At 30.5% G+C, this 11,880-nt stretch overlaps 1 protein-coding gene across 2 annotated transcripts in view; it reads left to right on the top strand.

Annotated features, from left to right (window-relative positions):
- Positions 1-5,593: 5,593 nt before the first annotated feature.
- Positions 5,594-11,880, top strand: part of LOC117688892 (uncharacterized) — a 65,004-nt gene continuing 58,717 nt past the window's right edge. For both annotated transcript variants that reach the window (XM_066088060.1, XM_066088059.1), the window contains exons 1-5: positions 5,594-5,723; positions 6,586-6,681; positions 8,719-8,804; positions 10,094-10,183; positions 10,461-10,553. In XM_066088060.1, coding sequence (XP_065944132.1) covers positions 5,659-5,723; positions 6,586-6,681; positions 8,719-8,804; positions 10,094-10,183; positions 10,461-10,553 — 430 coding nt within the window. In that variant the 5' untranslated portion in view covers positions 5,594-5,658. The remainder of the gene's footprint in view (positions 5,724-6,585; positions 6,682-8,718; positions 8,805-10,093; positions 10,184-10,460; positions 10,554-11,880) is intronic.

Genomic DNA, 11,880 nt, shown 5'->3' with positions numbered 1-11,880 from the left:
TGATATTCGTCCAATATCGGCAGAATTAAATATGAAGCCGAAGAGCTGTGCGAAGTAAATGATGCTTAAAATTTTGCTTGTATCACAGTGAAGAGGTTAAATAAAGAGTTGTTGACTGGAATTTGGGCAGCATTTGCCAAACTTACATTAGCCAAAATGTCAACTCCTTAAGCATTATCACCATATTTCTACGCTGAGAAGAGCATAAACTCATTGCCCAGTTGTTTAAATCACGTTATTACATTCGTGAATAATACATGTATTAGGACTTGTCATACTTTGATACATGTATATAATCATTAATCCGGTAAAGTGTTCTCTTTAGTAGTTTAGGTTCTTGTTCGTTAAAATACACTTTTTAACATCTGATTGAATTTCTCATGCTCAAAATAAATTTCCCACTGTTACAAGTGTCAAACGCACTCGTAATGCTAACTGCTTTAGATCGCTTTTATATATGGTTGTTCGATTGCTGTGCCATCTAAAACATTTGGTAACCAGATTTATTTCTGTTTAACTGTAACCTAACATGAGCATCAATGACCATATTGAGATAACTATTCTCGTTGAAAAAAGGAAGAATTATATATTACTCCACTGTATTTACACTGTTACTATCAACGGAGTTTTCTGTTGTACAGACACGTATGTGGCTGAAACGTTTATTAAATTTCAATGTCCGTTGATTAAATAATTACGTAGAATAGTATTATACATCTGTTCATTTGTTGCAAGTCGGAAAGTTTTTTCATTATTACAATATATAGTGATACATTATAGAGTCATATAAATCCTTTCTGAAGGCGGGAGGCAACAAATTAGTTTTTGTTCCAGTGTGATATTATTTTTGTGATTTATACATAAAACAGAGAAATCCCTTGTTTTCACTTTTTACAAAAAACGTTTCGAATAATATTTGTAAAAGAGAAATGTATTTTTGAAATAACAATGCATGTCCTCATGAATATATGTTAAGGTTTTCTCATCCACAAATTTCACAGACACAAAGCAAGGATAAAACCGTTTTAATAAAAACGTAAGTTTGTTTCATTCAATTACTAAAATTATATAATTAAGTATATGTACATACGGTATGTTTTTGAGCGTTGTCTCAAAAAAAAATTTAAAGTTAAAAAAATACGGAAGTATAAACATAGATGACAAAATTTATTCTAAAAATGTTATCCATACGCCCAATTGAATAGAAATATTTGAATCTTAAGGAGAATTTAGAAAACAAATATATGTGTCTGATCTAGAATGCGTTTGGTTATTAAAGCTTTAGAAAGCCCCTTAAATAATTATGATATACATTTTTAAATTACTATACCCCCGCCCAAAGGAGAAGGTGTTAAGGTGTTAACTCTTTCACCCTTCCGTTGTTGTCTATTTGTGTGTCTTTCTGCCAGTAACAACACGAGCGTCGGAAAAAACAAGGCAAAATTAGTACTTAATATAAATAATTTGAATACATGTAATGTTTATCAAGAAAACGCAACTTCAATTAATTCAAAACGTGTATATGCACGTATGAGCAACAATTTTGATTCATCTTATCAGTCTCTGTTGCAGATCAGAAATGAATACCCATGACTTCCGCGGTGAGACTAATATTTAAACGTTCGCAAAATGAAAAACAGTTTGCAAACTTCAAAGCATTTGCAGCATTCATGTGGCGTCTCTGTGAATGTGCAGGATCATAGTTAATCCTGTTTTGTATCATGGTAAAACATAACTTTTTGTAAGTCGTTTTAATTATGTAAAATACAGTAACAGAAAATTAAGATTTTGTGATATCTACCTCATCAAAGTTATTAAGCATAGGCGGAATTATAGCCACGAAGGATTGAAAGAATTTTTCTTGCCGATAGTATGCTTTGGAAACTTGATACACACAGAGTGATTGATGTTAATCCCTCAAGTTTTGAAATTGGAATGCATATTTTATACGTTAGTACTGAGTATGTTGTTAAAGATATTTTAAATAATTTCAATTTCATTATTTTGTACTATGATTTCTTTATGCTCATATATTATAGTATTCCACAATAGTTGATTTTAACTTGCAACGTGTTATTTATCATCAAGCTAGCATCCTCACAACAATTTGTTACAAATTTCTGTCGGATTGCTTTTAGTAACTATTCATTGTAGATGGTTGAAATTTTACCACACTCTTTGTTTAGATATGCCATAAAGTGGGAATTTTTTTTTGTATTAATCAGAAGTCATCTTCCTGCTAAATAGTGACTTTGCTTATTTTGTATATTTTTCATATCAGAGCGAGAGTATCACTGGTGAGCATCGGGTCATTTATATCTTGTTGTTAATATTTCAGGAAAACCTGTGAAAAAATAAATATCACTTTCTTTTTCTAGAACTTACATTTACCTAATTATAGGGAAGATAACAGTTATAAAGAAGATATATCAGAGCTTCACCTCCGCCGCGGCCAGGGCATGATATCTAGGTAAACAAAAACACTTGCTTTCGATGAAAAACGGTACATAGACGTATTGTCACACGCTACACGATCTCTGATAAAAATGCAAAATTCATATTCATACAATCATTATCAAACACAAACATTAAATTTACCGTTCAACAAAGATGTAAAATATCATGAAATTAATACCAAAAAGTCATTTATATGTATGTAATTAACTTTTGACTTCAAATATGTTTTCAATTGTTCGTTTCATATTTTATGATAAATTAGACGGAAATAATACGACAGACCTAGATGAAGCAGGAAACACATCGTCACATGCCATTGGTCAGGGGCCATATAAGGAATAGGTGACATTTTTGGTTGTGAACTTGAATATTACTAATGCGGTTTAAACCTGTAAAGATATTAATAGTAATGCAAATATCACCAAATAGAGGTAAGAGAAAAAAAGAACGATCTATTTTAATGAATGATCAACGTTACATGTAGAAGCCTGACATTCTTCGAATGATATACGAATAAATGTTGGAAGATGTAATTTTTAATAATGTTAAGCTCACCTGTATCATTTATCCAATAGAGAGTTTGTTTTAGTGTAGACACAAACACCACCCAAACAACAGCACTATAAAACTGAAACATACATAGTACAGAGCCTAACGACGCGAACAATGGAATAAGTCGAGAATCTTTTTAGAGTGATAAGATTTTGAATTAGTAAATGAGATTAAAATGTAACAATATTAAACAATTTTTTGTTTTAGAATGAATAACTTGAACGCTCAGAAAAATTACTCTTTGGGTACATGATGATAGTTCAATTTAATGAAGTCAATTTGTTTGTTTATGACATCGGGTCTGAATGATTTAAGTATGTGGATCTAGAACTTGCTTTAAATTTTCCTCTCTGTGTCCGCCGAATTGGGTTTATGGTCAGTAAGTATTACAGTTATATCATAATTCCTTTTGTTACAGGCTCAACGGGCTCTATGGGGGTTTTTCGTTGGCGGTAGTTAATGGCGAAACGGTGATTGTGTATTCCTCCGGGGAGGTGTCCCATGTTTCAATCACTTTTTGTTTATTGTGGTTTCATTAATATTCGTGGGCATTAAATTTTGGTATTTGATGAAAATTACAGGGTCAATGAAGAAACACATTCCTGGACAATGATCAAACAATTAATATCTATCCTTGACATTAGCACACTCACGTTTCGAGGTAAATATAAAATCGTTGTCATTATGAACGCTTGTATGAAGTTATTTTGACGTTGAAAATACATTCCATTTGTCAATAACAGTAATAACAGAATAATGGAAGCAAATGAATATAAACGTCAATTAGGAATACAGTAATTCCGTATACTTCTCGTAAAATAAAAAATGTAAAAGCGTGCTTCTTTGTTGAATTTTCGTAACATAACAAGGAACTGATTTTAGTGTTCAAAATTATGCATACAAGAAAGACAATATTAAGTTAACAGCTTTTATTCTTTTGCACATAAGCTATGATGCAAGTAATATTAACTGTCCGATGAGGAAATAATACAGTTTTATTATTTATATGCCTTTTTTGAGTTACCGAAGGGTTAACAGATTATTGTTTAATGTTCCTTTTCTTTGTATTGTTAATTTTTGTTCTTATGACAAACTTTTCCTTGATGTTTAAGTATTTATGTACAAGCGATTATTGAAAAGCCTTTTGCTCATTGTATCTTATTTTATATATTATCCAATTGATATTTTCCAATGAGTTATCTGGTTTAGGACCTGATCGAATGAACATGTAATGACATATCATGAGACTAATGCAGCTTACCCGAGGACGTGATATGATGAATAGACATTATGAAAAAAAAAATATAATTTTTTTGTATAATTAGTGTGCAATTTGTATGTATATTAAAAAGATCAAGATATGAAATAAGTAAGTTTTGTATGTAGACTATTGATCCATGTGATTGAAAAGATAAACGTGCATTGTATTTGTCACAATGTCTTTTGTAAAATGCTGCCCGGTAGATCAGAAAAGAGACATAAAGTTTTACTATGGTGTCGGTACTTTTAGCAAAGCATAGGTTCCTTATCATCGGTCAATCAAACTTCATTATTTTAAGTACAGGCATGTTAAATATCCATAGGACACAAATCTTTTTCTACCTGCCATTTAAATTTAAATTTAAAAAGAGAACACTGACAATTTGAATATTGGAAAATTGATACTTCAACAACCCTGAATCTCTTTTGCTGATTTCGTTTAACAATACGCCTACAATCATCTTTCTAGTTATTTTTACGCCTTTCTTTCAGACATTTCTATTGAAATTTCTATCTACTGTTGTTTAAATCTAAATCGTATTATAACAACGAGCTTGTAGGTTTTATCTTTTCTGTTCCTTCTTTTTGTATATGTTTTTTTTTTCTGTTGTGAGATTAGGAAATATTTTCATTTGAATATCATTCTTTTTCGTAGTTTTTTAGATTCTTTTCGGGGGGATTAAGGCGTTCATTTCCGGATATTTGCAATAAAAATCCTATTAACTTTATTTCACAGAAACTGATAATGTTCAAAACATTCTTTTAATAGTAATTTTAATATTTCACTCTTTAAAATTCCAAAATTCTTCTTTTGCAGACTTAATTCATAACATTTTAGCTAAAATCACATAGTAATACTAAACCCCACCGCAATTATATTTTTTAAAGCTTTTTATTAATGTGACACAATTTCGATATCTATATAAACAAAGAAATGTATGTACATGTACGTATATCTTATGCAATTTAACACCAACGGACAACGAGCTTTTAAATGGTTACATATTGGTGATGTGTTCAATTTGCAAATAATAATCAATGTCTTCAAATGTACCTATACTACTAAAGTATAGAAAAAAGACGGTAGCTGCAAAAAAAAAACTTTCGCAAAGTTATTTACAATCTGGAACAAATATACACAACACAAAGAGTACAGCAGAATACAGTGTTTCATACGCTTGTTTTTGTAGTTTCTTTACGCACGTTATAGATACCATGCGAATTAAAGTGTAGTCCTCACGGCGCACTTAACGTTTTGCTAGAATCTGATTGGAAAACTTTAACTTAAATCAAGCTGAGCGATTGGATCCTTTTATTTTCTTCCTGTCATGTCCTCCAATATTTATAAAAGTTGACGCCCGTACTTTTTCTGTTTAAGAATCTATCACAATGAACTTAAATACGGTTTGCTCTCTTTTTGGTCTTTTCTTACTGAATATTTTCTCCATTGTGAGGTAAGTGCAGCGAGTAATTTATACATGAATTAAATAAAACATAAATTTGTATATAACTGTATGTCTTTCGGAATTTATAATTATTATGATTGTTTTTCCTTCCGAATATTATAATGTTAAACTTAAGTCTTTTTTATTCATATTGGGTTGAATGTTATTATTGACTTTAGGTAGGGAGGAATTTTTTTTTTAGTTTTTGATTTAAAATCAATAAGGTTAAGTATATGATAACTGACAATATATGAAATTTTGGAACACCTGCAGCCGAATCACAAAAGTTCAAATCAGATAAATGAACCAAATTCAATAAATGAATTTGAAAAAGTATCTTAACACATGGCCAAAGACATAATATAATAAGAGGTAGAATAAAGTGAAAAGTTTAATTCTGAAAAGGATTTGATTGAAAAAGAAAACGGTAGATCAGACTTTTTCAGTGAAATGATAAGTATTTGATGACAAATATATATATATATATATATATATATATATATATATATATATATATATAAAGCTTTAAAATGAAGTAAATACGTGAAAAATGAATGTTTTAAGTGAAAGCAATTGACATACACATTTTGAAAACGCAAGATGCTTCAAATCTTACATTGCGTTAGGTGAATATAATTATGCTCAACATATTTCCCCTGTTATTGAATAACGGTCATCCGCTATAATAAATGTATTATTGAACAAGATTTTGATATGATCCATATCCAAAATAAGTTGTAAATGATTTGTTTATATCACTGTTCATTTTGTCTCTGGAGAGTTATCAAATGAGTTATTGTTACATGTATCTGTTCTGTTTTATTTTCTGTTTTATTTGTTATTTTTGTAATTTGAATTATATCAATTTTAGTACAGCTCCCTGTTTTACAATTCAACGTGGGCCAGTTTACTATACCGTAACTGTTTGTTCGTGTTGGAGAAGAGGTTGGTGGAGGGGAAGATACTGGTAATTTTGGATTTCTTTCCACAAAATGGTTTTGATTTTGAATAAGATATTTTGAATAATGAAAAAGTCCTTTTTAGACCCGGACTTGTTTAGAAGTCATGGATGCTTGCTTCACCAATTTTTACATGTGTGTCGCTTTTCTAGATAAAGAGAGATCATAGCAAAAGCAAATTTTAACCATAATTTAAACGAAAATAATGTCACTGATACTTTGTAATTGTTGCTTGATTTTTAAAAAAATGATTTAGATAGCCAAGAAGTTAAATATTTACCGCCTAGTCATCACATTATTTGATAATCCAGCAATAACTGATTTATTATATGACTCAGTGACAAATTGAAACGGACTTTTCAAATTCAGTGTTATCAAACAAGGGAAAACTCAAAACCTCTATTTAGTTAGTAAATGTCATATTTTAGTTATAACTAAACACGTTAAAAATGCAATATTTCATTGGACGACAGGAATAATAATATATAAAGTGTGCCTGTTTGGGAGGACAACAGTTGAAATTGACACCCCGGAAAACCATTGTTAACGGAGACGAAATGGATGTTGACAATTGTTTTGGAGGGGCGTCAATTTCAACTGTTGCCTAAACAGACACAATTTATTGTATTATACTTAAATTACTTAATGTCTTGATATAAAGCAATACTTTACTGTTGACATGATTTTTACGGCAAACCGTACGCGCATAATTTACGCGCATGTTACAATTCGTTGAGGTACCCGTTGCCAAGTGTGTTGCAAACGCTGAAGATATTAGTACGGATTATCAACTGCGTCAAAACCAATCATATTTAAATACTCAACATAAAAGGATAATATTTGGCAATTGTACAAGCATTGTAGAAAAAAAAATATGCCATATTAACCTTGAGAGTTCAGTTTAATATAACTTATATTGTCCAGAACATTTGATATCAGCCAATCAAAGAGCGAGAAATTACTCAATCGTATATTAAAACACGTTTAGCCTTTAGCACGTTTACAATTAAGTTGACCCTCGACAGTGTGCCTTGATGTGTTTAATGTTTGTACCCTGAGTCAGTCAGGGTTAGCCCGATGAAAGAATGTTCCCTTTGTTATTTGACCCAAAAAAATGTATTCAAAGCAACCCATTTTCTTCCTGAAGAAAGGTCAAAATTAAAAAAAAACGCTTACGCAAACATATGTTTTCTTCCTTTTAATATTAAATGCAGCAGCTCTGCTTTCCTGAATACCAGTTACTGTGTGTATATAGTGTTTACTTTAAGAAGACGCGTGGAACCCTAAAAGATAGGCGTATTTTGCTTATTTATTGTATTATATATACCCTATACTACATTTATTTAGCCTAATTTTTTTATTTTTCTTAAACTGGATTTCAACAAATTTGAAACAATTATCCTGGGTTAAGAATTTAAGCGGAATTATAACATTCAAACAAGAAAATTCAAAATCTGTTTAATATAACTGTCGTACAACTGATGAATAATTTGTATTGTTATACTTTCATATTAAATACTGAAATCTGATTGGTTAAGACGCAGTTAATAATATTTACTATTACCCTCAGCGTTAGCAACGCACTTGGCAACGGGTAACATTAAAAAATGTTACATGCGCGAAAATTATGCGCGTACGGTTCGCTGTAGAATTCACGTTATTCCTATATAAAAGCAGTAAAATTTTCTTAAAAATTTTAAAAAAGACATTCAGTATAACAAAATAAATAGTGCCTGTTTGGGAGGATAACAGTTGAAATTGACACCCCTCGAAAACCATTGTCAACCTCCGCTTCGCGTCGGTTGACAATGGTTTTCTCGGGGTGTCAATTTCAACTGTTACCCTCCCAAACAGGCACTATTTATATAAAGTTGGTTAAGTGATGCATTGTACAAAGAAAAATATTCACTAAAATATATAAGGTCAATAGTATTAAAAACAACGACAATGGGAGAAAAAATAATAACAAGTCGAAACTGATGTATGTAATACTTTGAAATGCGCCTGAGTTACTACTGACTTCCAGTGAATATTATTTATTTCAGCACACATTATCGCGGTGTTACCCGTGTAAGGTACAGGTATGTTAAGAGATGCTGCTCTGGATACACTGGAAGTGATTGTTCAATACGTAAGTTCATTTGCAAACTAATTCATGTTTACGTTTGCATTGAATTAAATGATATTTAAAAGATGTCTTATTGAAAAGCAAGATATTCCTATGAGAGTACATTTTTCAGTTTTCTTGTAACAAATTTACTTAAATGGTTATTTTTGTCGAGGAAATAAAATGTTAATAGGTAGGTTTTCAGGTTTAGGCAATATGCGTATGGAAAGAATTTTCGTGGTTTTTTGTGCAATTGTAAGTAAATAAAGAAAGAATCAATAAACTAAAGTCTTTGAATAAACATGTTACACAAAAATTGTACATAAACATACGATGTGATTGTCTACCATTCGAAATGATGCAAATGACACAATGAACTGTAAAATTACTTTTAAACTCATGGCACGTGTACCTGTTCACTGTGAGACGAAAACGGAGGAAAACCAAACCGAATTCCAAAATCGAAACAAACCTAAATCAAGCCCGATAAAGTCAAATAAATAATTGTAATTTTAATAAAGTTATTACAATTTTTTCATCATTTAAAATGGAATAAAAATGAAACAAAACCAAAATTTTATCAAAATTCGAGCAATAAACGGCTAGCATCATATTATGCTGAGTGTGGTTTTATTGTTTTTTTTTTTCATGACTTACTTACTTGACTTATTCCTGTTCGCTCCTTGGAGAGCATAGGGCTGCAATTTTTTTTTTCATACTGGACAGATAAAACAATGACACCTTTCTTACAGACTCTTACCTACAGCAAGTGATTCGAATTCATGAAGGTCCATCGCATGTTATAGTGGAAAGAGATTTCATTTAGAACGAATGCACAAATTAAGCATGACAATAAAGTTGCGATGTTCACTGCCTTTTTTCACTAATCAAGGTTTTAAATAAACTATGCGTTACAAAAAGTGTCTGTTGTTGAACGAATCGACCAGCTGTCAAATCACAAACTATGGCTGGTTTTTTTTTTCAATTTAACACTAAAATAAAAATCAGACAGATTTTTTTAAACAATTTCACAGTTTTACAAATATATTTCTTGCATATTTCATTTCCAAAAATATCAATCGTTTCAAATTGCTATTTACCAAGCATTGCTTTATAAGAAATACAACAAAATTTTAGTCTTCTTAGCATTTACAAAAAACAAAAAAACAAACGAAATCATTTGAGTTGAACAGATCTTTGATGGCGTTGAAATACTACAAAAAGTAACCAGGGCAAAGATGTTTGTTCATGATTTTCTGAAAATGACTTTTTGCCATACCTGTAAAACAAAGTGCCATTCTTTTTGTTTAAAGCAATTTGCAGCTGTCAGAACGGTGGCGTTTGTGTAGCTCCAAATCTTTGTAGATGTCCATCTGGATATGAAGGCAATTCATGCCAAACTCGTAAGACAATCCTTTTCAGATATATTGAAACCAAAGAAAACAGAATTAAGTAATTTTTAATGTTAAAAAGACGAGTAGATATTTTCAGTCAATTAAATACAGGCACATTCAATATGTTTTTAGATTCAATATTTTCTTACAGAAGTCTAAGCAGATTTTTATATGTGTGAGAAGTGAAATTTAATATTTTATTTTCATCAACATAGATTAATACAATATCATCTTATCATGGCTTATATTAGCATAATTAGAGTTTTTATACCTTTTTTCCTTGCAGCACGGTGCAATCCACAATGTCGCCATGGATATTGTTCAAGTCCCAATCGATGTACCTGCTATGGTGGATACAGCGGCATTGATTGTTCAACACGTATGAAATACAGTAAAACACGCTTATAACGAAGTGCCTGGGACTTGTGATTTTACTTCGTTATAAGCGTAATTAATCATATCCGCCAAGTTTACAACTTCGCAATAAGCGTCAATTTATAATAAGCGAGTTTGCTATAACCGTGTTTTTTTTTTACTGTAAAGCATTTGGATGCAATGTGAATGTATCGAAAATATGTTTTCCCGTCAGAAAAATTGAAACAGTTACTTACTAAGGTAACTCCACACTCGTAAAAGTTGAAAAAAGAACTGAATTCATTGCAACTAAATAAACTTAAATTTCATCAAATATTGGAAAAATATACATGTCATCACACTTTCTGCGATGTCAGATAAACATAAACTAAAGAATATTTTATCGTCAGCAATATAATTTTTTGTTAAAAGAAAAGTAATGCTTTGTAGGCAGAAACTTGTTTATCTTGTTTAATTCTATTGTAAACTGTGTCAAATCAAATCAATTGTTGGGATGTGAAGAATTATAGCATTTAGACAAACAACTGAGAGGAAAGTAAGAAAAAAAGTTTTTTCCCTCTTAGCATTGATGAAATGTATTTAGAAAAAATGGAAATTTATGGCTAAATTAAGCTGCAAAAACACCTTGAACTTAACAATAACTCTTATTTCTTCCATTTTATTCACATAAAAGATTTAAAACTATCGCGCACAATTTTAAAAGAATTCAAAGTTTCATAAAAAGTATGACAACACAGATAAATGGATCTACTTTAATTCACGTGAACTTCATTTTTTAAGAAGCATGGCCACGACATTAGCTGATTTCTTATTTTGAGTTCTTTTTCAATGTAATTGTTTCAATGGTGCCTTTTAGTGTATTTTAAATGCATTATGAAACTTTAAATGTTAATACTCGTATATTGAGTTAAAACTGGGAAGCAGGGTTCACACCACCTTTGCTTGTAAACATACATTGTGTCTTTTTTTTTTTTTTTTTTACAAGTAATTAAACATATTTTCTACGTTATTTAAAAAAACTAGTAGTAATGCAAACTAATCATCTTCATCTTTACCTGATCACAGATAAAAAAAAATTCGAATACTACATTTTATTTGGTTGAAGGTTTTATTTTTTATCCAGCATATTGTATGTAAACAAAAACATAACACGAACATTGTTTACAACACAAAGAGTTGAGAACTCTGTATAGTGCTGCAGTATGACATTTTATATTCAAAGGTAGACCATTAAATAGAATGGTGAAGCATTGTTTTAAATACTATTGAAAAGGATAAAAAGTTAAATTGAAAATATATTGCTCAAATTGTGGTCATGCTTTAAAAAAAGA

This window comes from Magallana gigas, chromosome 6 (genome assembly GCF_963853765.1).
Source record: "Magallana gigas chromosome 6, xbMagGiga1.1, whole genome shotgun sequence".
NCBI classification, from domain to species: Eukaryota; Metazoa; Mollusca; class Bivalvia; order Ostreida; family Ostreidae; genus Magallana; species Magallana gigas.
Note: the sequence above shows the minus strand (reverse complement) of the source record. Positions and strands in the feature narration are given on the sequence as shown.